This window comes from Molossus molossus, unplaced genomic scaffold (assembly GCF_014108415.1).
Source record: "Molossus molossus isolate mMolMol1 unplaced genomic scaffold, mMolMol1.p scaffold_m16_p_1, whole genome shotgun sequence".
NCBI lineage: Eukaryota > Metazoa > Chordata > Mammalia > Chiroptera > Molossidae > Molossus > Molossus molossus.
Genome location: NW_023425344.1, coordinates 5,106,201 through 5,131,445, shown reverse-complemented (window position 1 = coordinate 5,131,445; position 25,245 = coordinate 5,106,201). Strand labels below are relative to the sequence as shown.

At 53.7% G+C, this 25,245-nt stretch overlaps 1 protein-coding gene across 3 annotated transcripts in view; it reads right to left on the bottom strand.

The window, feature by feature from the left end:
* Positions 1-25,245, bottom strand: part of STX18 (syntaxin 18) — a 118,853-nt gene that overhangs the window by 14,536 nt on the left and 79,072 nt on the right. For 2 of the 3 annotated variants that reach the window (XM_036274245.1, XM_036274255.1), the window contains exons 3-7: positions 21,790-21,905; positions 18,694-18,771; positions 18,466-18,532; positions 5,495-5,610; positions 3,261-3,349 (exon numbers count right to left, since the gene is read on the bottom strand). In XM_036274245.1, coding sequence (XP_036130138.1) covers positions 3,261-3,349; positions 5,495-5,610; positions 18,466-18,532; positions 18,694-18,771; positions 21,790-21,905 — 466 coding nt within the window. Of the gene's footprint in view, positions 1-3,260; positions 3,350-5,494; positions 5,640-11,278; positions 11,304-18,235; positions 18,238-18,465; positions 18,533-18,693; positions 18,772-21,789; positions 21,906-25,245 lie in introns of all 3 variants that reach the window. The other variant, XM_036274265.1, reaches the window with a different exon arrangement.

The window sequence follows — 25,245 nt, the reverse complement described above, 5'->3', positions numbered from 1 at the left end:
CACACACTAACTGCTTCCCCAACAAGGCTGTGTGGCTGCGGATTCTTACCAAATTCAAGTTCAGTGAGGCGTTCTTTTGCCCCAAATTACAGACAGTAAGTGATATAAAGAGAACACAACCAACTCCGTCTAGTTCCTTTATCATCTTTTACGGGATCGAACATCAGGGTCAGACACCCTTCTCTGGTGGCCACCCTCCACGACCCGCCCAGAGGCTTCAGAGCCACAGGCCCGCGCAGGTTAATAACCCTCCCCGGCTCACCGCCGCCTGCAGGAGAAAGGCCACTGCTGGCACACACCTGACTACTGTTACTCTAGCCACTTCCTTACGAAGAGCAGTGCAGTGCACTGAGAAGTCCTAAACAGGTCAATTCTGCTTAAACACTAAGGTGTTCTTTCCCAATGACAAGACTGCGCTACCCACATTTTCATCCCCAGCAAAGACAAGTGGCCATGCTTCATTATTTGGGGGAACATGACTCATCATTTTCATTAATAAAATGATTTTGCATAAACCGAAGAAGCACCATGAGGTTCCAGGAACATCTGCGGTCACCTGTCCACACAGGAGCAGGATGGACCTGCTCTTCTCTCACTGTGGCTTCTGTGTGTCCGCGGTGATGTCCTCGGTCCCTCCCCTCTCCCTTGCACACTGCTTCAACCACCAGCAGTAACAAGTCTCCCGCATTCGCATCTCTAGCCAGAGCCCCCCACCAGACACCTCCACGATCTCCCCCAGGCCTTCACCTGCCCACAGTGAAATTCCTCACCTTCTGCCTGCCCCACCTGCCCACCCTCTCCTAACGCAGCATCCTTCTCACACCCCTGCTGCCCTCCAAAGGACCCCCAGGCCATTGCATTTCCCTAACATCTCGTCTGGGCCTTCACTCCTCCCTGGCCGAGGCCCCCACCTCTCAACTGGGCGGGGCCTCGACGGTAACTGGAACGCAGCTGCAGCCTTCCATCAGCCACGCTCTGCACTGAGGCTCTGCTCACACTGGTGCAGGGCCCGGTGAGCAGAGCACGGACTTGTCACAGGGTGCGTTCTGGAGCAGGTGAGGAGCAGGAGAGGAAGGCAGGCCTGGAGGCCACTCCAAGGTGTCTTGAGTTACTCCCTTAGCTCAGAATTATTCTAGTCTACAAAACACAAATTATTCCAAAGAAAGCACCACAGGCTCTGAGTCCCCTCCAAAGAGAGTTCCAGGAAAGTCATGGCTAATAACACCCTTACTGGGATCAGTCTTGAGCTCCTGAGGTGCTGATGTTAAAGGGGAATCGCTTACCTCAGTGGATAAGTGTTTGTGAAACTGAACTAACTGCATATAAAATATGAATGAAACTCCCTGAGCTGCCACTGCCACCCTGTGTGACCTCTGACCCTGCCATGAGCGCAGCACACGTCTTCCTGAGCATGTGCGGGTGTGGCCTGAAGCCCGAGCACTGCCGTGTGGGGACAGCTGGCCTGCCTCTGCACAACCACCTGCCACTCTGCAGAAAGCAGGCCGATTTCCTGGCGTGCGCCTGGCACCCTGATGTGTGCCCTCCATGGGTCAGCCCCCCAGGCGTCGGCCCACTGGGTGGCTAGGAGGAGAAGGGAGTCTGGAGGGCAGCGGGCTTGGGGCCAGTTCTCTGCCCGGGCAGCCAGTGTTCCCAGGGGCAGGCTGCCACCCCTGCCACCCCTGCAGGGCCTGGCCCCACAGGCACCTGCACACCCCCGGCTCCTGGGCAGGCGACACTCACCAGGCCACAGCTCCCACCGGGACCCCACGAGCTGTGACACGGTGACACCGAGCGGGACTCAGAGCACAGTGTGTGACTCAGTTGCTCTGTGGGCTCTGTGACCTTGGGAAAGCTCTGGAGGTTTGTGCCTCGTCTTCTTCAGCTGTCTAAGAGGGATAATTCCTGCTCACGGGCTTGCTGTGAAGACGGCACAAGAAACCTGTGTGCAAGGCTCGTGCCCTGGCCAGCTGGCCCAGGTGGCCGGCACACTGTTCTGTACAACAGAAGGTCTCGGGTTTGATTCCTGGTCAGGCACACCCCAGGCTGCATGTGGGAGGCAACCGATGGATGTTTCACTATAATGTCACTGTTTCTCTCTCCCTGTCAATTAAAAAGATTTTTTTAAAAAAGGTATTTATTAGTAAAAATAACAACAGTAATGCCTTGAAACCTGACCGAATACTCCCGTAGTTCCCATGTAAACAGCCCACAGCTTTATAGGGCACTTGTCAGTCACTCACATGTCCCTCAGGCAGGTACCAAGCCCTATTCCAGGCTCTGGGAATCGGGTCATGGAAGCAGACAAGGTCCCACGCTCAGGGTGCCTGTGCTCCACAGAGGGGGAGGGAATGAAGTGGGGCACAGGGACAGACGGCGGGGCCTCTCTGAGGACACAGCACGTGACCCCTAACAGATACGAGGACAAGGTGCCGACAGAGCTCAGCCGCACGCGTGCCTCGGTAGGAGAGGCCAGAGCTGGGGAAGACCGGTCCCTTCCTCAGTGGACCAAGCCATGGCGTGATGCCCGACGTACCTTCTGATCAGGAGACCTGGGGTGGAAATCTCCACGGATTACAGTCAGTTGCACCCACAATCGACTGGCAGCCCTGGGCAGGGCACTTGCTGCTTTCTGCCCAGGTGAAAGGAGAGGTAGCGGCGCACGGAGAGGGTCACGGAGAGGGTCACGGAGAGGGTCACGGAGAGGGTCACGGAGAGGACGAGGACTAACAAGTCCTGCCCCGTGAACCGCCGGGCAGATCGAGGGGCCGCCATCCGTCGGGCACAGCCACTGTGAACGAGCTGGCAGGGCCCCGGCCAAACCCACGGTTTCTCTGGAAACTCCCCCAGAGCTGGCACGACCGGCAGCTAGAGGACAGTAACTAAAGGATGTCACTGTCTTTTGAGCCATCGCTACGCTCTCTTCACGTCACCATAACACCCGCGATTCAAACACTGAAAGGCACCAGGGCACCGACCGTGAAAGACTGTTTAGTCTCGATGAGATTTTACTGCTGCTGAAAAGATGCTAATATTAGAATCATTCCAGGCGATTTCTCCTTTAGTTATGCTACTACAAATTTAAAATATATGAAAAGCATATATTAGGAAATCCAGTGGACAAACTATCTAAAATATTTATTTATACTTTTTAAAACTCAGTATAAAAACCAGAGCAAGGGCATTTAGGACGACCTCCTACTCAATGAAATATTCTTACCAAACGAGTTAAGAATAAATGCCTAGGCCGAGAAGCGCATTACCATTTGTATTTCTTCCGGGGACAGCTCGTCTTCACCTCTGCCATCGCCCCAGGTTCCCAACTCGGGCTGAGCTTCGGTTGGAATCTTTTCTGGTAAAAAGAATTAAACATAAATAGAAGGCAAAACAGTATTTAGAACAGGCTGGCTTAGGATGCAGACCCATGAAAAGTGTGAGCAGGAACAGAATCTTAGTGTCCATCTTCAGGTACCTGTTGGCCAACATTCAGGCATGGTGTGTGACTCTTACACAAAGTTCAGACGTGTGTGTGTGTGTGTGCAGGTTTGTGTTGGTGTGCGCACGTGTGTGCAGATGGATTTGTGAGCGGGGCAGGGACAGAGGGAATCTATGCACAGTTTCAGCACTGCACTGATTTCAGCAATGGCTGCAAACTAACAGGCATTCTTCCAGACCAGTCTTCCTATATTTTACTTCAAAACATACACACACACATACACATCCCTCCCTCTACTTTGTGAAGACTGCAAAGTGTATGGGCATTTTCACTGTAAGAAATACATCTGTATCATACATGCGTAAAGAACACAGGAACAAGCCATCCACGAATCCCGAGCCCTTGATGCTGTGATGTCGCCTCACACACACACAGTTCCCTGATCCCCCACCCTAGCCCGAACTCAGACAGTCGTGTGTGGGGCTTCGGTTTTACTCAAGTATCTCAGTGGCAACCACCGCTCTGCAACTGGCTTTTCACGAGTTAGTGTGCGTCCCGGAGGTCGCCCTGTGCCGGTCCACACAGGCGTCCTTTTAGATCGCGGCCCCGCGCCCCCTGCAAGGACCACTGACCACCTCTGCTCCTCAGGGGCAGGCGCCCCGAGCCTGGGGCAGTGCACCCTGGCGGCTGCAGCGCGGAGGGCGCGGTGCTGGGAAACTGCTGCCCCACGCGGCCCGCTGAGAGCACAGGCTCCGGACAGACGGCTGCGTGCGCGGGGCGGGAGGGCGCGTGGGGCGGGAGGGTGGGGAGCATGCTCCCCCTGGTGGAGACTGAAGTGGGGTCTGTACCTACAGGGACTGGTGTCTGGGGGAGCCCCTGGGCTTCTCGGTGGGCTGCAGACCCTCAAAGGCAATCACTGCTTCTTTCTCTTTCCTGCCCGTCTCAGTCCATTTCCAAGAGCTGACCTGAGCCCTTCAGGAGGACAGTCAGAGCTCTGTCCTCAGGCGGTCGGGCGGAGCGCGGTGCGGGCGCCAAGCTGGGGAAGGCTGCCGGCAGCCAGGGGACCGGGCGGCGGCTCGCCGCTCTGCCAGAACCGTCGCCGTGTCTGCGAGCGGCCTGCTTGCGGACCGCTGTGCAGACGCACAGGCAGACCAGGCTGCACGTGCAGACGTGCTGCCAGGCGACGGCCCGACACGCCTGCGGAGGGCTCGGCGGTGACAGCACCTGCGCCGCCAGCGCCCGCCCAGCCCGCCCTACGGCCTCACGGACCCACGTCGGCGTTGACTTGCACGTTAAGGACAAGGACACGATGTCAGGGACAGACACACGGTTCTCCTCCGAGCAAGTGGGAGTAGCTCGGGACCAGGCTGCAAGCGGGCAGGGGACCTGGGCTCACACCCAGGCCGCGTGTGGCCCCGGAGGCCGGCCCTGCTGTGAGGGCCAGCGGTGCTCCGCCCTGACCTCCCCCGCCTGCTGCCAGCAGACAGGCCGGCTTGCCTGGCCTGGCCCCCGCGCCCTGGGGTCGGCCCCACCGGCCTTCCCCCCTCGTTTCCCGCCCTCCGCCCTGGTCCGCGTGCCCGGCTGGCCGCAGTGCGCTCTGTACTGAACGCAGCCCCGCCTTCGGGCCTCGGGCAGTCACGTGCTCCCTCCGCCCTAGAAAGCAGGGTGGTGCCACAAAACGGGGCAGGTTTCTCCCCTCCTGCCGGGCACGCACAGTGCAGAGGCGGCCCCCCTCCCCTGAGACTCACATGTAAGATCCCTGAGCAGAGCTCTCCTTCACCTCCTCCACTCAGCCTCCAGTCCCACCGCCGGGGCACAGGGATGGCACCCTTCCTCCCGGACCCTGCCAGTTCCCAGGAGATGGGGTCCCTCCCAGCCTGTCCCACAAGCAGCCATGAAGGTCCAACTGTGACAGAAAGAAGGCTGCTGCTTCCAAGTCCCCCTGCTTCGGGAGAACAGAACAGCACAGGCCGCCTGGGCCTGTGGCCTCCCTGCGCTTTGTGCTTTTGCCAACGGGTCCCAGGAAGAGGTGCAAAGCAACATTCTGATTTTAGTCCGTACCTGGATACTCTTCAGTGACAGGTTTCTCTCCAGGGTCTTTTGAAGGGTCCTGTGAAACTTCCTCAGAAGACACGGATTCTCTTGTCTTTGCATTTGCTTCTGGCTCCAGCTTAGACCTAAAAGTAATTTGCAACCATATAGTTGACTTAAGCAGCAGCATTCCATTGCGACAACAGAAGGGAGTCACGCGTGACCCTGGCATGCTTGGTCTGCTCTGCGGAGAGCAGAGCCCTGCCGCAGGGTCCAGCGACCACCCTGACAGGCCTCTAGCAGGGCACCCATCACAAGGTCCTGGTGTCACGGTCTGCAGGGCGAGGACAGGGAGGGTGCGGTCAGCATGTGCCCACAGCTCAGGGACTCTGCCCCATGTACTGACACCACATCCACGTGTGGGCAGCAAAGGCTGCCTTTCCCAGTTCAGCAGATCCAGAAAGCTGGTTGCTTTACACCAGTGTGAAGTGTTGCTGCACAGACACCACACAAGCACACACCACACACGTGCACCTACGCCCATGACACAACACACAGTTGCACACACAACACTCACACACCTACACCCATTACACAACACGCGTGCACACACACCACACTCACACAGCAAGTGATGTCGTACAATGATTTAAATATGAAAGTCTTTTATTTTTTTTTAATCCTCACCCGAGGACATCTTTCCATTTTCTGTTCAGATAGAGTGGGAGGGAGGGAGAGAGAGAGAGAGAGAGAAACATGGATGTAAAAGGGACACCTCAAGTGGCTGCCACCGGCATGACTCAACCAGGGCCGGGGACAAACTGCAACCGAGGTACGTGCCCTTAGCGGGAACCAAACCCGGGTCTCTCTGGACCACAGGCCGACGCTCCACCCGCTGAGCCAAATCAGCCAGGGCAAAAGTACAAGTTTTTAAGCTTCCACTGGCTGGACCCCACCTGACTGCACTTGGCCCCGCCTCTGCACTCCTCCCACGCGGCATCATGTCCCACCTGCAGAGCCAGGCTCTCTCCCGCCCACGCAGAGGCTTCTCCGACTTTCCACCTAACAAAGCCTCCTCCGCTGCTCTGCACACAGCCCCTGCCTGTCCTCGCAGTCTGGGGTCACCCTGTTCCCTGCTCACTTGTTTACTGTCTGCCTCCCTCCACCACAGCGCCCGCTCCAGGAGCAGGTCCCGGACTCTGCACGTCCTGCTGGCTGTGTATCTAGATCCCAGATGAGTGTCTGGCATTCAGAGTTTAATAATTATATGGTGAGCGAATGGATACTTTTTAACTGTCAGTAAAAGGCTAATAAGAGAAGATCTTGGTTAGGAAACACCGAGTCTTGTGATGGCCTCACTGGCACGCACACGGCGCTATGAAATGACAGGCGAGTGCTGAGAGCGCTGACGAAGTCCCCAGCGGTGGGCAGAGACCGAGGACACCACCATGGGAACACGGGAGGGCGAGGCCTGCGCCAGCTGACATTTACTGAGGCTCATTCTGTATCGGGCGTTTCTTAAGCACTGTATATGGATGAATTTATTTACTATCACCCAAGCCCACGGCCTCAGGGACCTGCTCCGGAGGCCACGCTCCTGACGCCTGCCCCATGGCGAGCAGGCAGCGCCACCACGCTCCGCGAGGGCTTCTGCGTTCAAGTGTCTGAGAGTTGAGCCCAGCTGGACGGCTGCTCTGCTCCAGAATTTCTCAGAGCGAACATACTAAATTACATTTTGAATTTCCACAAAGGATGCCTTTTCCAAATACTCTGACCACACAGACCATTTTCATGAAGTTTTTTCAAAAGACTAGAGTTCTAAGACAGGCTATTTAGGAAACGCTCCTCTACGTCAGAGAAGGAATTTTCTAGAGTAACTGCGATGTCAGTCTCCCTAAGTGTTCTGGTTACTGCGGCTGAGTGACCACTTTAAAACGCAGTGCCTTGAAACAGCGATGGCTCACCACCCACCAGCGCTGCTGGGCTTAGGCACGTGGGAGCGGCTCGGCGGCTGATGGCAGCTGGGCTGCCTCCTCCTGCAGGCTCACGGGCGGGGACCCCCTTCCGTGGAGCTCGCCCACCTGGCTGTGAGATGGGGCCTGAGCGTGTCACTGGCGTGGCAGCTGGCTTCCGCCACAGTGCGTGGTCTCAGAGGTGATGGCAGCAGCTTCAACGCCCTGTGTAACTGACCCCAGAAGTCCCACACTGCCCTCTGCCACAGTCTGCTGGGAGGGCACAGACCTCACCCTCTCACTGGAGCAGTGACATCATCACTTTTTGAGAAGAGCATCTGGGTGCAGCCATCTTTGGGAAATGCAACCTGCTGCTCTAAGTATCACAAACATGCAGCGATATCACTACAAGGCCACACTCACCACAGCTCACTGCCCATAATAACAAAGGACTTAAATGTTCATCAAAAAGTGCCAGTTCCAGTTAGAAAACATAATAAAATAGAAACTCCATTTGTGATGCTAAAACAAAAGATAAAAAACCAGCAATAAAAGATTAAAAAAAAAAACAAAAAACACCTGTGGCATAAACCAGCTTAATAAGAAATGTCCAAAACCCATTTGCAAAAAACTAAAAAATGTTCTTAAGCAATGAAAAATACATAAAAGCAATAAAAAATATATACTGTAACAAATGAGAAAACATGTTCTTGGATAGAAAAGAGAAATATCATAAAGATATGAGCTCGCCCTAAATTGTAAATGCAACGCGATCCCACCCTGCAGTCCGAGGAGGCGAGTATGGGATGCATTGGAAACAGGCGAGAATGGCGGAGCTGCACACAAACATGACCTCTACTTGATGAGCTGCTCCGGGAAGAGGGCTGCCGCCCGCACAGCTGCATGAACGCGCAGGAGGGGCGGAGAGAGGAGCAAGGGCAGCACACGGTAAACGATGGCGGCAGGTGCAGGGGTGCTCACTGTGAAATCTGACTTTGCTATTGGTTTGAAAATGTGTACAACAAAGTGTGGTGGTGAGGGGGGAAGAAAAATAGCCAGGAAAACCCTAAAAAAGAATGTGATATTAGGGCATGAAAAGATTGAAAGACCAACGAAACAACAGAAAATTCAAAAAGACTCAGTAGACTGAGATATTTTCCATAGAATAAGTGGGGCCAGGATCAACAGGCAGTTGCATACAGGGGTTCTTCCCTCTGCTGCACAAACTCCAAACGTACCAGATTTCGATGCAGGAAGGAACTGTGCACGTGAGAACACAGCTTCACTCTGGCTCCCCCTCCACTGCTTCGATAATGAAACACCTGGCTTCCACTAACATCTACCACTCAAAGTTGCACCAAAGACTAAATAAAATAGACCAAAGAAAGTACCATGTCAAATGTAAGGACTTTACGAAGTCTGACGACTACTAATCAGAGTGTAGAAATTACTGAGGGCCTCACAGGTAGGTGCCTCACAGGTAGGTGCCGCTCAGGCAAGATCCTAAAAGCAAGACTCTGCCGGGCACAGAGGGCAGAAAATACAGGGTATGCAGGGGAACCTAGGAGTGAACTTGGGGAAATAGTATTTGGCTGTTTCTAATGAAGAATTATTTCCTACTCCCACCAGCCACGGGTGAGACTTCCAGTCACTCCAGAGCCTCCTCAACACCTGTCGCTTTTATTTGGACCATTCTAATAGGTGTGAGATGGTGCACTGTGCATGACTGATCTTGCTGTTCAACAATCTCACACACAGAAATGTCTCAAGTGCAAGGAACCCGTTTTCCCCTGGGCCAGCAGGCAGTTGCCAAACCAAAGCCCTTCACCTCTGAGCATCTTAGTATTTACTTCCTAAACACAAAAGCACTGTTTGGTATTCAACCAGAATAAACTATCAAAATCAGGAAATTCATACCCAGAAGTTACTTCCACCTTTTCCCTGCACCCCACTCTATTTTGACCAGTTATCCCAATAATGTCCTTTATAACAACAGGACACTGCTCAGGATCACACTGTGTCTAATGTTCATTTCTCCATCTCCTTTCGTTTGAGATAGCTCCTCAGTCCTTCCCGAGTTCCATGGCCTCAATACCCAACCCTGTGCCAGTTACTCAGGAAGACGTCCTCAATTTGAGTCTGTCTGACCTTTCCTTGTGGTTGGATTCAGGTTATGCATCTCTGGCATTAAAAAAAAGTGATATCTATTCATATTCCTCTCCTGGCATCCTATCACGTCGTGTGATTTCACTGTGACCACCTGACGGGGGTGCCTGCCAGGCTCCCCTCATAAAGGTCTTCTTTCCCCTTTGCCAATAAGAGGACTGGGGAAGGGAACGCTTTGACACTACATAGTTATGAACTTCAAACTTTCAGCCTGTTCATTTATTTATCACTACGGAGATGACTCATAATGTCCTATTTCACTCGGTGGGTTATAGTCGCTGCCACCGTGGATTTTGATGCTCTGTCTCCAGTTTGGCCAGCAGAAGCTCCCTCCAGATGGCGGTGTCCTTCTGCACATCCCAAGCATTCTCTGGGCCCCAGGCTCACTGTATACTTGCCCTGCCCAGAACAATTCTGCAGAGAGCCCTGGATCCTGGAGCTGAACTGCTCTGAGGCCAGAACCTGGGAGCTACATGTGTTCGTTGCCCCTGGGGGGTCACTGGATCCAGGCCCCCGCATGGACAGCACTGGAAACCCTGTGTGCATTGCATACCTGTACATACGCACACACACAACCACATTTATTTCTATGTCTGTCTATGTAGACTGCAAGCCATGAGTTCACACCAGTATCTTCCATTCCAATCCAACACCACAGGGTTCATGCTGGTTTTTCCCTTTTCATCTCCAACAGTGAGAAACCTGGCTTCCATTTTCCTTATGGTGTTTACTATCTGATTACCCCCTGTGCATGACCAACCCACCGTCTCCAGGCCGCCCCTCCCCACGCGGATGCAGCGGCTGCTCCTCACTCGGGCTCCTCGGCTTGTGCCCACACTGACCTGCTCTGGGGCACCCATCATGGCACACACCCACCTCACTCTGCCCCACTGCAGCCTGCTGGACTGCGTCGTTCACGGTGCAGAGCTTAACTGACTTCTATATATATTTTTATCCTTACCCAAGGACACTTTTGCATTTATCTTGAGAGAGAGTGGGAGGGAGAGAGAGAAAGAAACATCAGTGTGAGAGAGACACATCAAGTGGCTGCCACCCACACGACCCCAACCAGGGCCGGGGACAAATCGCAACCGAGGTACGTGCCCTTAGCGGGAACCGAACCCGGGCCTCTCTGGTCCTCGGGCGGACGCTCTAACTGCTGAGCCACACTGGCCAGGCTTAACTGACTTGTAAATAAAGGGTCAGGCTTTGTGTCCAGAGTCACTGATGCGCCAACTTCCACGGCAACAAACAAAGGCTGCAATGCGACAGACTCCAAGTCCAGTGCTTTCTCTTAAGTGATAAAAACAGATCCAATTACACACAGAACGCCTACGGAAATCCCTCAGGGAAATTACAAATTATCTAGTTGAAGGCAATTTGAAAAAAGCCACTTTTAAAAGGTCACCAGAAAGATCAGTTGACGCCCACAGTTTACTTAATTTCTCCCAATGAGGCAAGGACTTTCACAGCTGCGGTCAGCACCCTTCCCACATGCCAACGTCTGTCCCCAGGCCCCTCAGTCGAAAAACCTTGGGATCCTAGTTAAAATTTTTAAAAAACAGAAAGAGATAGAAAAGTGCATGTGAAGCAGATATTTCAGTTTTGAAACAAGAAAATACGTTGGAGAACTTCTTTGCAAACCTTAAATAAAGCCCTACACACATAGTAAAGTAATTCATATGCCGGGTTCAACGCTTCTTTTATGCCCCCAACAAAGGCTGCAGGCAGGAAGAAGACACACCTGACCTGCAGTGAGACAGCACCATCACGTCGAAGCGGCTTCACATGAAGGTGCCCCCAGGCATGGGAACCGTGCCCTCCAGGGGCAGGAGAGTCTCACGCTGCCCTAAGCCCGGGCACTGCAGCCATTCACTCCTGCGTCGATGCTCATATACCACACGTGAGGCACTTTCCAGGCCAGTGCTGCTCAGTGGGTGCACGAACCAGAACCAGACTAACGGACTGGCTGCTACCGGTCTGCTCTGAGATACGCACAGAAATGGACGCACTGCAGCAACCTGACGCTGAGAGCTAATCAGTGGGCTCAACTCCAGCTCCGCTGTCATCAAACTCCTGCAGTGGGTTCCCTGTGAACGTATCCTGTGCAGCAGACACCCCTCAGTCCACGGTGACCGCAAACAACAAGCAATGAAAGTGGCCCTTCCTCCGGGGAGCCTGCCCGAAGCAGGGTGGGCGCCCTTCTGTGAAGGCCAGTGGCACATTTCAGGCTTTGCAGACCACATGTGGTCTCGATGCCACATTCTTTTTTCTTTTGTTTAATTAACCTTTAAAAATATAAAAGCCACCCGGCTGGTGTGGCTCAGCGGTTGAGCATCGACCCACGAGCATCGACCAAGAGGTTGCCAGTTCGATTCCCCATCGGGGAACATGCCCAGGTTGTGGGCCTGATCCCCAGTGGGGGGCATGCAGGAGGCGGCCAATCAATGTTCTCTCTCATCAATGTTTCCATCTCTTTCCTTCTCCCTTCCTCTCTCTCTGAAATCAATAAAGAAAAAATATTTAAAATATATGTATGTATGTATAAGCCATGCTCAGCTGGAGGCTGTACAAAAAGAGGCGAAGGCGAGTGCTGGCCTGGAGCGTGGCCGCGTGGGCAGTGAAGACAAACTCCAAGTGGGAAATGGGGAGAGGTGGTGAAAAGTGCAAACTTCCCCTCACAAGACGAACAAGGTCTGAGGATCTAATGTGAACACAGTGAACACGCCCGGCCGGTGGGGCTCAGTGGCTGAGCGTGGGCCCCTGCACCAAGAGGTCACCGGTTGATTCCCAGTCAGGGCACATGTCTGGGTTTCGGGCTGGACCCCTGGTAGGTAGGGGGTGATGTTTCTATCTCTCTCTCCCTCTCAAATAAAAAACATTTAAGTAGCACTGTGTTATATAATCAAAATTCACTGACAGAGAACTTACATGTTTTCACCGAGAAAGAAGAAGGTAATGGGAGGTAATGAATGTGCTGATCAGATGGCAGGAACCCTGCCCCGTGTACACGTCAGCACGGCGCACACTTTAAGTAGCTTACACTTTTATATGTCCACTGTACCTCAGAAAAGTGAAAATTTTTAAAAAGACAAATTCACTGCTACGGACCTAGAATCACATGTTCTTGTTTTTCTTCACATCATCTTCACTATCGTCGTCAGCATCCTGAGTCACTGACAAAACTGACCGATGGAGTTCTTACTGCGTCTCAGACACTGGGTCAGGGGCAGTGGATCCAAAGAGGCAAAGACAGTTCTGCCCCCACACTCTGCAGGCTGGTTGGGGTGAGAGGCCTGAACCACAGACGATGACATGAGTACATTCTTTAAGGACCAAATAAGTATGGTGAGAGTACCAATGTTTTGCCTTTTTAAAAAAAGGAAGAAAAATGGAATGCAGCAACATTCTGATCTCTTGTACTAACTTACAAGAGGGAGTAATAAATAACTCAAGGTCACATACGTGGCCATGGGGTGGCAGGGTTTTCTAGAGGGGATTTGCCAGGGGTTTCCAGCGTGGAGGGCTCCACGGGAGCAGGGCCCTGTGGGAGCTGTGGCCGGGCCCTGCGAGCACTCGGAGAACCCTGCACACTAGTGTCCTGCCGCGTGGAGCACGGACAGTTTTCAGAGCAGCACTGAGGCCACCGCTTCCCTCGGAGCGCCTAGGGATTCTCACTTTCACGATCCTGGGGATTTACAGCAGGACGCACTAATGCCTGGGCGGTTCACTTCAAGCTACATAGATGGACTCAGAGGTGCCCGAGCTGTCCAGCCTCACAGGCTCCTGGTCAGAAGCTGCCCAGTGTCAGGAGCAGCCACGATCTTCCCGGCCAGTGTACTTTATCCTCTCCATCTCCCCTGAGACAGAGAAAGAGCCAAGTGTTTCCACTCTGAGCACAGCACTGTCGGACTGAAAGCGACGTGCTCGGATGGGGCTGAAAGCCAGCACTTGCTCAGGCACATCGGCTGTTGGTGGACACAGGACCAGACAACCCATTTGGCAAGACTTCTAGAAACAGCTGTTTGGAAAAAAGGCCTCCTGTTGAAGTTGGGATATGTCCCTGGACTTGTGTATACTTTATTATGCCTCTGCAAAGAGAATCCTCTGCAGTAGTAGAAAAAAGTAACAGAGGCTAATTCTGATTTCCAGATTGCTACCTTATACCTCTTCTCCCCAAAAGGAAAGCCAGGGATACACAAGCTGATTACTTTCTGGAAAAGGGAAATGTTTCTGATGAATTCGGATGGTTTTTAATTAGAGTACATACCCAGGGGGGTATATGATGGCTATTTCAACTTAAACCTTAATCAAAATATTAATGCTTTAAGGGGTCAGGAAGATAAAGGACATTTTCAAACCCTTTGGTGTGACAAGGCCGCCCGTGTCAGTGTTGTGTCCAGGACTGGCCCACAGCCTTTCCAACTTAGAAGCTCTCACTAGTAGACCTGAGGAGCCAGGCATGAACGACTGCACCCGCTCCCTCCCTCCCTCCAAGAACTACGAACCGGGCACCGCCTCTGCGGCAGCTCCGATCAAGGCCAGGCGCGGGGAGCTGAGGGAGATGATGGCCCTGCCGTCTAAGGACTCGCAGTCTCGCAGCAGGAGAAAGAACAGAGATGCAGCCCAGTGACAGGCTCACCGCCCCTCAGGTCCTGCTTACAGCAGCTGGTGGCAGGCGCCCCTGCCAACTCAGTGCAGTGGCAGGGGAGGGGCAGAAACAGTCACGTTTAACAAAGGGACTGTCCTTTTAAGAAAAATAGTCACGATGGAACAATGCAGGAAGTTCAGCTGTGACTCCTTCTGACTTAGTGAGCAGCACACGGCACCCCACCTGGAATGAGGCAGGACAGACCCGGGCGGCTCGCCCTCCACAGAAACAAGTGCAGCACAGGGCCCCCTGCTCCTCTGCTGAGAGGGCGGACAATCAGCTGCCCCTGCCCAGCGAGGACTCTGCTCTTCTATGGAAACACAAGTACGACAGCACAGGCCCCTCTGCTCCTCTGCTGAGAGGGCGGACAATCAGCTGCCCCTTCCCAGCGAGGACTCTGCTCTTCTACGGAAACACAAGTGCGACAGCACAGGGCCCTCTGCTCCTCTGCTGAGAGGGCGGACAATCAGCTGCCCCTGCCCAGCGAGGACTCTGCTCTTCTATGGAAACACAAGTACGACAGCACAGGCCCCTCTGCTCCTCTGCTGAGAGGGCGGACAATCAGCTGCCCCTTCCCAGCGAGGACTCTGCTCTTCTACGGAAACACAAGTGCGACAGCACAGGGCCCTCTGCTCCTCTGCTGAGAGGGCGGACAATCAGCTGCCCCTGCCCAGCGAGGACTCTGCTCTTCTACGGAAACACAAGTACGACAGCACAGGCCCCTCTGCTCCTCTGCTGAGAGGGCGGACAATCAGCTGCCCCTTCCCAGCGAGGACTCTGCTCTTCTACGGAAACACAAGTACGACAGCACAGGCCCCTCTGCTCCTCTGCTGAGAGGGCGGACAATCAGCTGCCCCTTCCCAGCGAGGACTCTGCTCTTCTACGGAAACACAAGTACGACAGCACAGGGCCCTCTGCTCCTCTTCTGAGAGGGCGGACAATCAGCTGCCCCTGCCCAGCGAGAACTCTTCTCTTCTACGGAAACACAAGTACGACAGCACAGGGCCCTCTGCTCCTCTGCTGAGAGGGCGGACAATCAGCTGCCCCTTCCCAGTGAGGACTCTGCTCTTCTACGGAAACACAAGTACGACAGCAGCAACAGTGCCATGAAACATGAGCACTTGGGCTTCTCAAATCTATTCTGTAAGACTGATGTTTAGTAATCATCACCGATCAAAACAAAATAACAAAAATAAAGAACGCACTCATCCAACTTGACAACAAACGGACTCCACTCACAGTCTTCAGGACACGTGTCATTGGCTCATCAACAGTCCCAACCTTGGTGGGCAGTGTTCTGCGTGATGGGCTGGGGTGGTGGACAGCAGCTCTCTGAGAGTGTGTCACCCCGAGCTGACAGTGTAAGGGGACCTGCAGAGAAAGGAGCACTGACATGGCCCACGGGAGCTGGGACTCTTTACAGAGCAGGCGACATCTCCTCTGGGGCGGGAAGGGTGAAAAGGAAGGAGTCTGCTTGCCAGACAACAGGAAGAGGGGCAGAGACTGAGCATATGTGACGGGCATTCTGGGCACATAAATCAGCAAGGACTGCGGCACAAGGGCTTCAGAGAACACGGCCTCGTTAGAACACCATGTACTCACGTATGCCAGAGCATAAATCCAGGGGATCGACTGAAAACCAAAGGCCACTCCTGTCGCTACGGACCCCGAATGCCATGCTGCTGAGTTACGCTTTGCAGGGACGGAAGCAAAGGAGCACTAACACGTCACATGTGTTCTGGCAGATCCTGCTGGGGCGAGGTGAGGCGAGGACTAGACGGGAGGCTGGATGACATGGTGAAGGGCCACGGTTATCTCCCTCAGGGTCCTGTGCTCAAAGTAATTGGCACAGGGCAGCTACTTGGCAGGAGGTGAGGCTGCACTTCACTGTCTAAATGAGAACAATTCCCATCTGACTGGTTTTAATTTGTGAAAAGCTCTGCTGAGACCCAGGGATGGAGGAGGCAGCAGCAAAAGCCTCTTCTTACTTTACGTGGAGCACTTGTTAAGTCTCAAGTGTCAGGGTCCGCCTGGGACAAGGCAGCAGAGACTGGGATCTCGCCCTCTGGCGGGTGAGACCAGTGCCCACACCCTCTCGACAGTGATCATCCATCACCAGAGGCTGCCCTTGTCCTCCGAGACGGCCTCAGACACTGCCTGCACCCTCCCCCAGCCCAGATTGGGTTCCTCCTCCCCCATCCCTTCCCCAGGGACTGTTCTTTCAACGCCCAACACCAACCCATTGTTAGAGAAATCTAACCCAGTTAGCTGGAGGTTCAAATCCTAGTCCAGCTGTGTGATGCTGGGCTAGTAACCCAGGTTCTCTGAGCCTCGATTCCCTCGAGATATTAATATTTATTAATCGAGTGGTTGTAAGGATTAAATGAAATAAGTGAACATACTGCCGGACACATGATAAATACTTAACAGTAGGTAATAGTATACATTAACATATAGTAGCTGAGGGTGTTACCTATCTCGACTCACTTTGTTCTCACACCACCACAACAAGGTAGGACTATGAATTTTTCCATTTTACACAGTGAAGAAACTAAGGCACAGAGAAGTTAGGCAATCTTCCCGAAGTCACGCGTGTGCAAGTGGCAGAGCCCAGATTTGAACACAGGCTGTCTGCAGAGTCTGGGCTCTTAAGCACTAGGCTATGCTTCTCGGTAGTTCCATTTCCCCCTCTGAACTTGGTGCTGGCCTCACTAATTATGACATATCCTGATTAGGTTGGCTAACTGTCCATGTCTACAGAGCCACCCAGCCTGACTGAGCTCTGTGAGGGCAGAGACTTCATCCCTTCTCTCTGCTGTGCTCTCAGGGCCTGTGTAATAAGCACTGTCTGCTGACAAGTAACTTGACTCATCTCCTTACTCTCTCCCACAGATGCTTCTATTGGTTGGCATTTGCAATTTCAAATCTGTTTCACACGTGTACAGAAACAGCACAGAGGCCCGAGACCGCTCTCCTTAGAAAGACCTCCTTGCCAGATGAGCCGTCGGCTGTGTCTGGGAGCCTGGACTGTTGTCCCGCCCCGCCGATGGGAGCGGCTGGCTGTGCTGAGCCGGGGTGCACACAGCATGGTTCATGCTAACAGCCAGGAGTTTCGGTGTAGGCCAGGTAGCAGGAGCCTACCCGTCCAGCTGCCACTAAAACCCCTGAGCAGTGAGTACTGAGCCTCCCTGGTGGACACCACTTCACCCGAGTTGTCAGTCCATCCTGTTGAGTCCCCTGGAGAGGACTCTGAAAGGGTGCTCCTGGCTTCCCCGCACCCGCCTGTGCACCTCGTCCCCTTGCTGCTGGCTCTGCATTCTTGCACTGTGATAAATCACAGCCCTGGGTAGGCTGTATGCCGAGTCCTATAATTCCTTCCAGCAAATCACCAAACCTGAGGGTGGTGTTGGGACCCCAACACAACGGAAATCAGAAAATTCATCCCCAAACAGTATGTAATGTTATCTTCTGCATAAACACCCTGGGTAGAAGTGACCAAGAGTCAGACCTGGACCCAGCACTCCAGGTTCATCAGCGTCCAGACCCGGGCTGCTGAGCAGCTGTGAGGACCAGTCCCTGTGCTCTAGACGCCGGCGCACAGCCCAGCACGGGGCCTGGGCGGGGGAGCACACGGGTACCACAGGAGACCCTGAGGTCAGGCTGGGCTGCACTCTGCTGTGCAGACTCGGGCGAGCCATCAGACCTGCTGGAGCTTCCCTGTGCTCGCCTGTGGGTGCTGGAGGGGACTCATGCTCTCGAGAGGGAGGTCTGGTTTGGGGGCACTGCCAGCTGTGCCCAGCTCCCCCCTCAGGAACACACTTTCAGAGACAGCAGGAGGGCCGTGGGGGTCAGCAAGGCCCAGGCAAAATGGCTAAGCTGCCAGCCTCCAGGGTGACCAAGACAACAAAATGGGTAAGGGCACGCGTTTTGGACCAGGAGCCTAGGCTCGAACCCCATCTCTACTCCTGCCTGGCGGTGGGACCATGCGGTGAGTTCCCTGACCCCTGAACCGCAGCCTCCCCACCTGTGAAATGAGGACAGCACAGACCCGCCTCATGGGGCTGCTGTGCGTGAGGGAGGCCGAGCACAGGCCTGGCAGGTGGTACGTGCTCAACAAGCACCTGTTGCCGCGCCTGGCAGCCCGCAGCGTGGTCCCCTAAAGCAGAGTGCTCTACATGATCACCATCATCATCACTACCATTAATCACGGACCCGCCAGAGACAATACTTACAATCTCTTCTTATCCACCACTCGTTTAACGCGGATGGCTCTCTGCTCCGAGTACAGCTTGCAGACTCCTGTTGCAGAGCAAACACCAGAACACAGACCATTTAGAACAGCTTCTTAGGCAAAGGGATCATCAAATATAATGAGACCTGTGGTCTTCAGCGAGCAAAGCTAATTGTGCATCTCATTATTGTGACATGCCACATTTGACCTTTAAGCAAAAATGAAATACTTTTTAAGTAATCTTCAGTGAAGTCCAGAACAGCATTCCTGTGCTCCTTCACTTGCTGGGAATGTATCTCCTTGAGGGCTGCAACGGGAAAAGACAAGACTTAGGTCTGTGCGCTCGATTATGCTGAAGACAATGCATCAACTTCCTTAGAATGGTCGTTTTATCCAAAGTATTTTAAAATCCAACTATAAAACAAGGGCGGTGTCAAGTGACACTGCATTTTTAGAGTTAAGAGCATCAGGCTTTATAAGAGTGAGGATCGACCTGGAGAAAACTACAGTCACACAGTTGGCGGCCTTTTGCAGCATGCAAGGATGTGCTGGTGCGCCCCACTTCTTCAGAGCTGACCCGGTTTGCATCAACAGCATCCAATGCTCAAGCTGACCTTGAAGTAACATGCTGAAATCACACCCAAACCACACGCCCGGCTGCCCGAGTGTGCTGCCAGCGGGGGACGCTGTGTCCTCTCCCTCAGCCACTCACGGCCGGGCCCTGCCGACACGGAGCTGGGCTCCTGGCCACAAGGATGCCTTTCTCCTGCCAACTCGCATCTTCTCCAAGGCGGAGCCACTGCCTGGCAGGACGGCTCCCGCTCCTGGAGGGGCACCTGCTCGTGCCGCACAGACATCCCTGCAGTCGGGCTAGCACTCCAAGGCAACGAGGACCGCGCTCTTCTACACGAGGAAACTAAGGTCCAGAGTCAATAAGGAGCCCGGGTGTCAGCGCTCGGTTCTTAATTCCTGGTTTTAATATCTTCGTGTGTATTTTCTAGGTTATGTTAGGTCAGTCCAGGCCCTTAAGGGCACAGGCATGATTTATGTTACTGCTAGAGGGCCAGTTCACCGGAGAGTCAGGAGAGGGACTTGGCAGACCCTCGAAACTGTGCTTCACAGACTCTGAGCGGCCCTCAGGGCAGTAGTGGGGGAAGCCCCCAAACCGAGTCTGTCCAGAGCAGAGCAGCAGGGCACTCTGACCTCTGCGCTGCGGGGCGCTCTGCCTAGCAGACCCAACAGCACCAAGGGAGACGGGGGCCCGGAAGCTGTCCCCGTGCCTCAGTAGAGTTGCATGTCGACGGCAGCGAGATGGAACATCCACAAGGTGCAGCTATGGCTCCGAGCTGTGAGAATCCAACTTTCACAGCTCCGAGAGACGTGTCCCGTCACCGTCTCCACCTCACAATGAAGAAACCGAGGCCTGTGGCAACTGAGAGACTTGTCCAATGCGTATGGCTAGAACCTGGAGGAGTGGGTGGCCCCTCAGTAACCATGGCCCCAGAGCCTTCCTCTTAACCATGAGAGCCTGATACGAACATCAGCTTTAACAGCCGGTCAGAAAGCTCAGATCACCCTCTTTCATCCACACGCACACCATCAACCACTGCCCGGCTGAATGCCACCACATGTGAACACACACGTACACACCATCAACCACTGCCCGACTGAATGCCACCGCGTGTGCACACACACGCACACACCATCAACCACTGCCCGGCTGAATGCCACCACGTGTGCACACACACGTACACACCATCAACCACTGCCCGACTGAATGCCACCACGCGCACGTACATGCACACACCATCAACCACTGCCCGACTGAATGCCACCGCGTGCGCACACACACGCACACACCATCAACCACTGCTCAACTGAATGCCACCGCGTGCGCACATACACGCACACACCATCAACCACTGCCCGACTGAATGCCACCATGCGCACGTACACGCACACACATCAACCACTGCCCGATTGAATGCCACCGCGTGCGCACACACACGCACACACCAACCACTGCCTGACTGAATGCGACCGCGTGCGCACACACACGCACACACCATCAACCACTGCTCAACTGAATGCCACCACGTGCGCACACACACGCACACACCATCAACCACTGCCCGACTGAATGCCACCACATGCGCACACACACGCACACACCATCAACCACTGCTCAACTGAATGCCACCACGTGCGCACACACACGCACACACCATCAACCACTGCTCAACTGAATGCCACCACGTGCGCACACACACGCACACACTATCAACCATTGCCCGACTGAATGCCACCACATGCGCACACACACGCACACACCATCAACCACTGCCCGACTGAATGCCACCACATGCGCACACATACGCCATCAACCACTGCCCAACTGAATGCCACCGCGCGTACATACACGCACACACCATCAACCACTGCCCAACTGAATGCCACCACGTGCGCACACACACGCACACACTATCAACCACTGCCCGACTGAATGCCACCACATGCGCACACACACGCGCACACCATCAACCACTGCTCAACTGAATGCCACCACGTGCGCACACACACGCACACACTATCAACCACTGCCCGACTGAATGCCACCACATGCGCACACACACGCACACACCATCAACCACTGCTCAACTGAATGCCACCACGTGCGCACACACACGCACACACCATCAACCACTGCCCGACTGAATGCCACCACATGCGCACACACACGCACACACCATCAACCACTGCTCAACTGAATGCCACCACGTGCGCACACACACGCACACACCATCAACCACTGCTCAACTGAATGCCACCACGTGCGCACACACACGCACACACCATCAACCACTGCCCGACTGAATGCCACCACATGCGCACACACACGCACACACCATCAACCACTGCCCAACTGAATGCCACCACATGCACACAGATACGCCATCAACCACTGCCCAACTGAATGCCACCGCGCGTACATACACGCACACACCATCAACCACTGCCCAACTGAATGCCACCGCACGTACACGGGCACACACACGCACACACTCATCTTCTCTGACCCTGGTCCCTTACTGAATTTTTAGCTGTTTGGAGAGGTCCTTTCCACTCCCCTCCTCCCATTTATTTAACTTGAATTATGGCCTTTTCATTGCTTTGATCAGGTTAAAACACAGATCGGGAAAAGCAGGGCTTTAAGCTCTAAAGCCTGAATACAAACAGGCACACAGAGGGAATGCGAACTGGCGGCGCCACGGGACCCGCATGGGCTTCGGGTCGTGGTTGCCTGCCTGCATCACGAACAGCTCACCTTGGTTTCTCAGCTGCTGAATTGCTTCTGAGCAGGTCCTGATGAATGTCTGAGCGTCCTGGTCTATCTGGTCGCGTTCTGAGTCTGTCATCCTCCCATACTCAGACACGAGGTGGCTGGAGAGGAGAGCAGGCATGGGCAACATGAAAGGGCAGCAGCGAAGGCGCACAGTGCAGCCTGGACAGGGTGAGGAGGGGCTGGCCAGGCCCGAGGTGAGAGAATGATCCAGCTAGGGGAGTCGACACTGGGAAGGCGCAGGTAGAGACCAAACCGGAGCAGCCCAGGGCAGAGAGGGAGGTGGGCAGGGGGGTGTCCGGCTGGAGCGCAGGCCTCGTTAAGAACGTGGCTTTGACCGAGAGCCACGGCAGCCCTGCAGCGTCCACACGGCACTGGCAGAGGTGAGGTCTGCGTCAGGACACCCGGGCTGCACGGAGAGCAGCGGGGACACTCTCCAAGGCGAGCAGAGGTGTGGGAGACACTATTTCAGGCTGCCATTCCCCATGTCGACAGTCTTCAAAACTCACAGTGAAAGAGCTTTTAGAGACAGAGTTCATCTCCCTTGAGAGTTAAACCCCTAAAGTCAGTGAGCCAGTGAAAGTACTTTCAGTAATGAGCACCCCGAAGCTCAGACACCTGCTCATTATCATAAGATCTGGGTAGGTATGGCAGCTTTATTATTTATGGTATTATTTGCCTAAACACTCTGGACATTACAGCTGAAACTTATAACCACCAAATATCAAGCTGAAGGAAAATGCAGAAGCTGGGGACTGCTTGCACAGCCGCTGGAGGATGGAGACCAGAGGGCACCCTGCGGTTCCCACCTGGGGCCAGGTGAAGCCAGACTCCAGGCAACCAGTTAGGAGGCTACTGCAGAGTCCAGGAGAGACAAAGAGAACCTGGCTGAGGCCCCGCTCGTGGGGAGAGAGGAGTGTTCCATCTGACAGACACTCCAGGGACCGTGGACTGACAGGGCTTGGAGACGACGAGAAGCCAGGGTACAGAGCGCAGAAGACAAACACGGGGAAGGGAAGAGTGAGGTGCGGGCCACAGACGGCCTCGAAGTTTAGGACATGACGGATGAGGACGGGGAGCAACTCCAAAGAGAGTGCGTCTCCTTTCTCTGCGATACTGAAGAGCAGCACTAGCGAGACAACGGGCATCAGAAGCACAGTCATCAAAGGCAGCGAAGGCTCGCTGGTCACGTACCCCCCGATTAAGTACCCCAAGACAAAGTTCCGACGATTCTGAAAAGGTCACCATCTGAAAACAATTCCAAAAAACATATTCTCATAGGATGTGCATACACACATTTATGCTTCAGTTTCCTTTCCTTTATGATGTAGAGAAATAACTTCACCACAGATCTCAGTGTGTCTGACCATGAGGCTCACTTAAAGGACACTGTTTATGTTAGGTACAGGTTTGGATTGGTCAACTTACTTCAGGGAGAAAGGAGGAAAATAGGATAGTTAAAGTTCATTCAATGGTTCAGAAATTTAAAGGAATATATATATTGCTTTATTTCTTATTTTATTGATTAGAATATTAAGAGAATTCAAAATCACAACACACCTCTGACATTCTGCTCGTTGATTTCATATGCAACTAGACATTTCCTGAGGATAGGGAAGAAGAGAGTAACAAAACTATTTCACACTGTTCAAAGGTCACTGAAAAAGTGTGGACAAACCTTAAAGATTACAATTGTATTTTGACTATAAATATTAACAGATTAACTTTATAATGTATACTGAGCATACAATATGGGCAAGGTACTATACAATACTGTTGTCCATAATATATGCCCAGTATACTTTTTTTTTTGGTACGTGCCCCTAACCGCTAGGGCCTAGCGGGAACTGAACCCGGGACTCTCTGTCCGCAGGCCGACACTCCAACCACTGAGCCAAAGCAGCCAGGGCCCCAGTACACATTATTAAATTAAACTGTTCATGTCTGAGCTACAGACATAAAGAAACGACAGAACCTGCTCTCAAACTGTATCACAACAGGCGACATGCACAGTGTGGTGCTGACAGGCCGTGACGAGGCGAAGTCACACCACACGCGCCATGAACACTGCTCACTGCTCGGTGCCCCCCGGGCACTGACCACTTAGCACTCGGAGCTCCAGGAGGTTGGCACTATCATAATCTCCATTCACACATGAAGCAACTGAGGTACAGAGAGGTTAATTTGCCGAGGTCACGCAGCTAGTACTTAGGAGAGCTGGGCTTTGAGCCAGGGCATCCGGCTCTGGAGTCTATACTCTTCACCACCCAGGGCAGGAGAGTTCAGAAGAGGCCAGGATGCTCACTCCCCACCAGTTGATGAGGAGGAAGGTGATGGATGGATGGAATCTTGACAGGCAGGACGTAGCCGTGGGGAGACAAGAGCAGACACTGAGGAAGTAACAGGAAGGAATCGGGCAGAGGGAGCCCATCTGAGAACAGGCAGTGGTTCCGTTTGGCGGGGGCGCGGGACAGGTAGAAGGATGAGTTCCGGGTGGGCCTCCAGTGAAGGTCAAAGGCATTTTCTTCTGTAGCCAATGGCAGGGCTGAGCTTGACGAAGATAAAGGTGGCAATACCATGTTAGATGGAAAAGAGGGGGAAGATCAGGCGATGGGTGATGGAGATTCAGTAGAGAACCCTGCCCCGCCGTCCCCCTGCCCCGCCGTCCCCCTGCCCCCGCTGTCCCCCTGCCCTGTCGTCCCCCTGCCCCAGCAGCGCGTGGCGGCAGGAGACCAGAGGGATGACTCCGAGATGCAAAGCCTCACGCAGAACAGATGTGGGAAGCGGGGCGTCACCAGACCCTGCGACCCGAGGCCTGGTGAGCAAGGCATCGAGAGAAACAAGGAACTCGGAAGAAAGAGAAGAGAGAAGTGGGAATATGACGGAAGCACTATGAACACTTGTCCTTACAATGTGATATAAAAGGACAGAGTAATGTTCTTGAGACCAAATGTTCCATGACTAACACTTTGTTTTGAAAAAAAGAAACCAGAGCAAATGGTCTAACAATTTAGTGATAAAAATCTAGAGAAACTAAAGGGGATTTTAAATAATGAAGGATTGCTTTCTGAAGGTCTATAATCTACTCAGGGTGAAGGAAAAAGTCACTGTGATATACAGGACAACGGTCACAAGGCTGAGGCAGGGCTGGGGCTCCTGTCGCTCAGCATGACCAGACAAGGAGCAGAGAGAGACCTGGTGCCCCTGAAAATTGTCGTAACGGACTGCTTTCACGTGCTGGGCACCAGAAGGCATCTGGCGGCTTGGGCCTTATTATTGGATCGGACCCTTTCCACCCTACTCTCTGAGGCCCTGGGCAGTCCGGCTCCTAGAAGAATGCTGGGGTGCAGGCAACGAGAGCACATTCGGAGCGGCGGTCAGAGACGGAGGGCACCGGCGGCACGCAGGGACCGCGTTAACAGCTCACTCTTCAGCTGGATT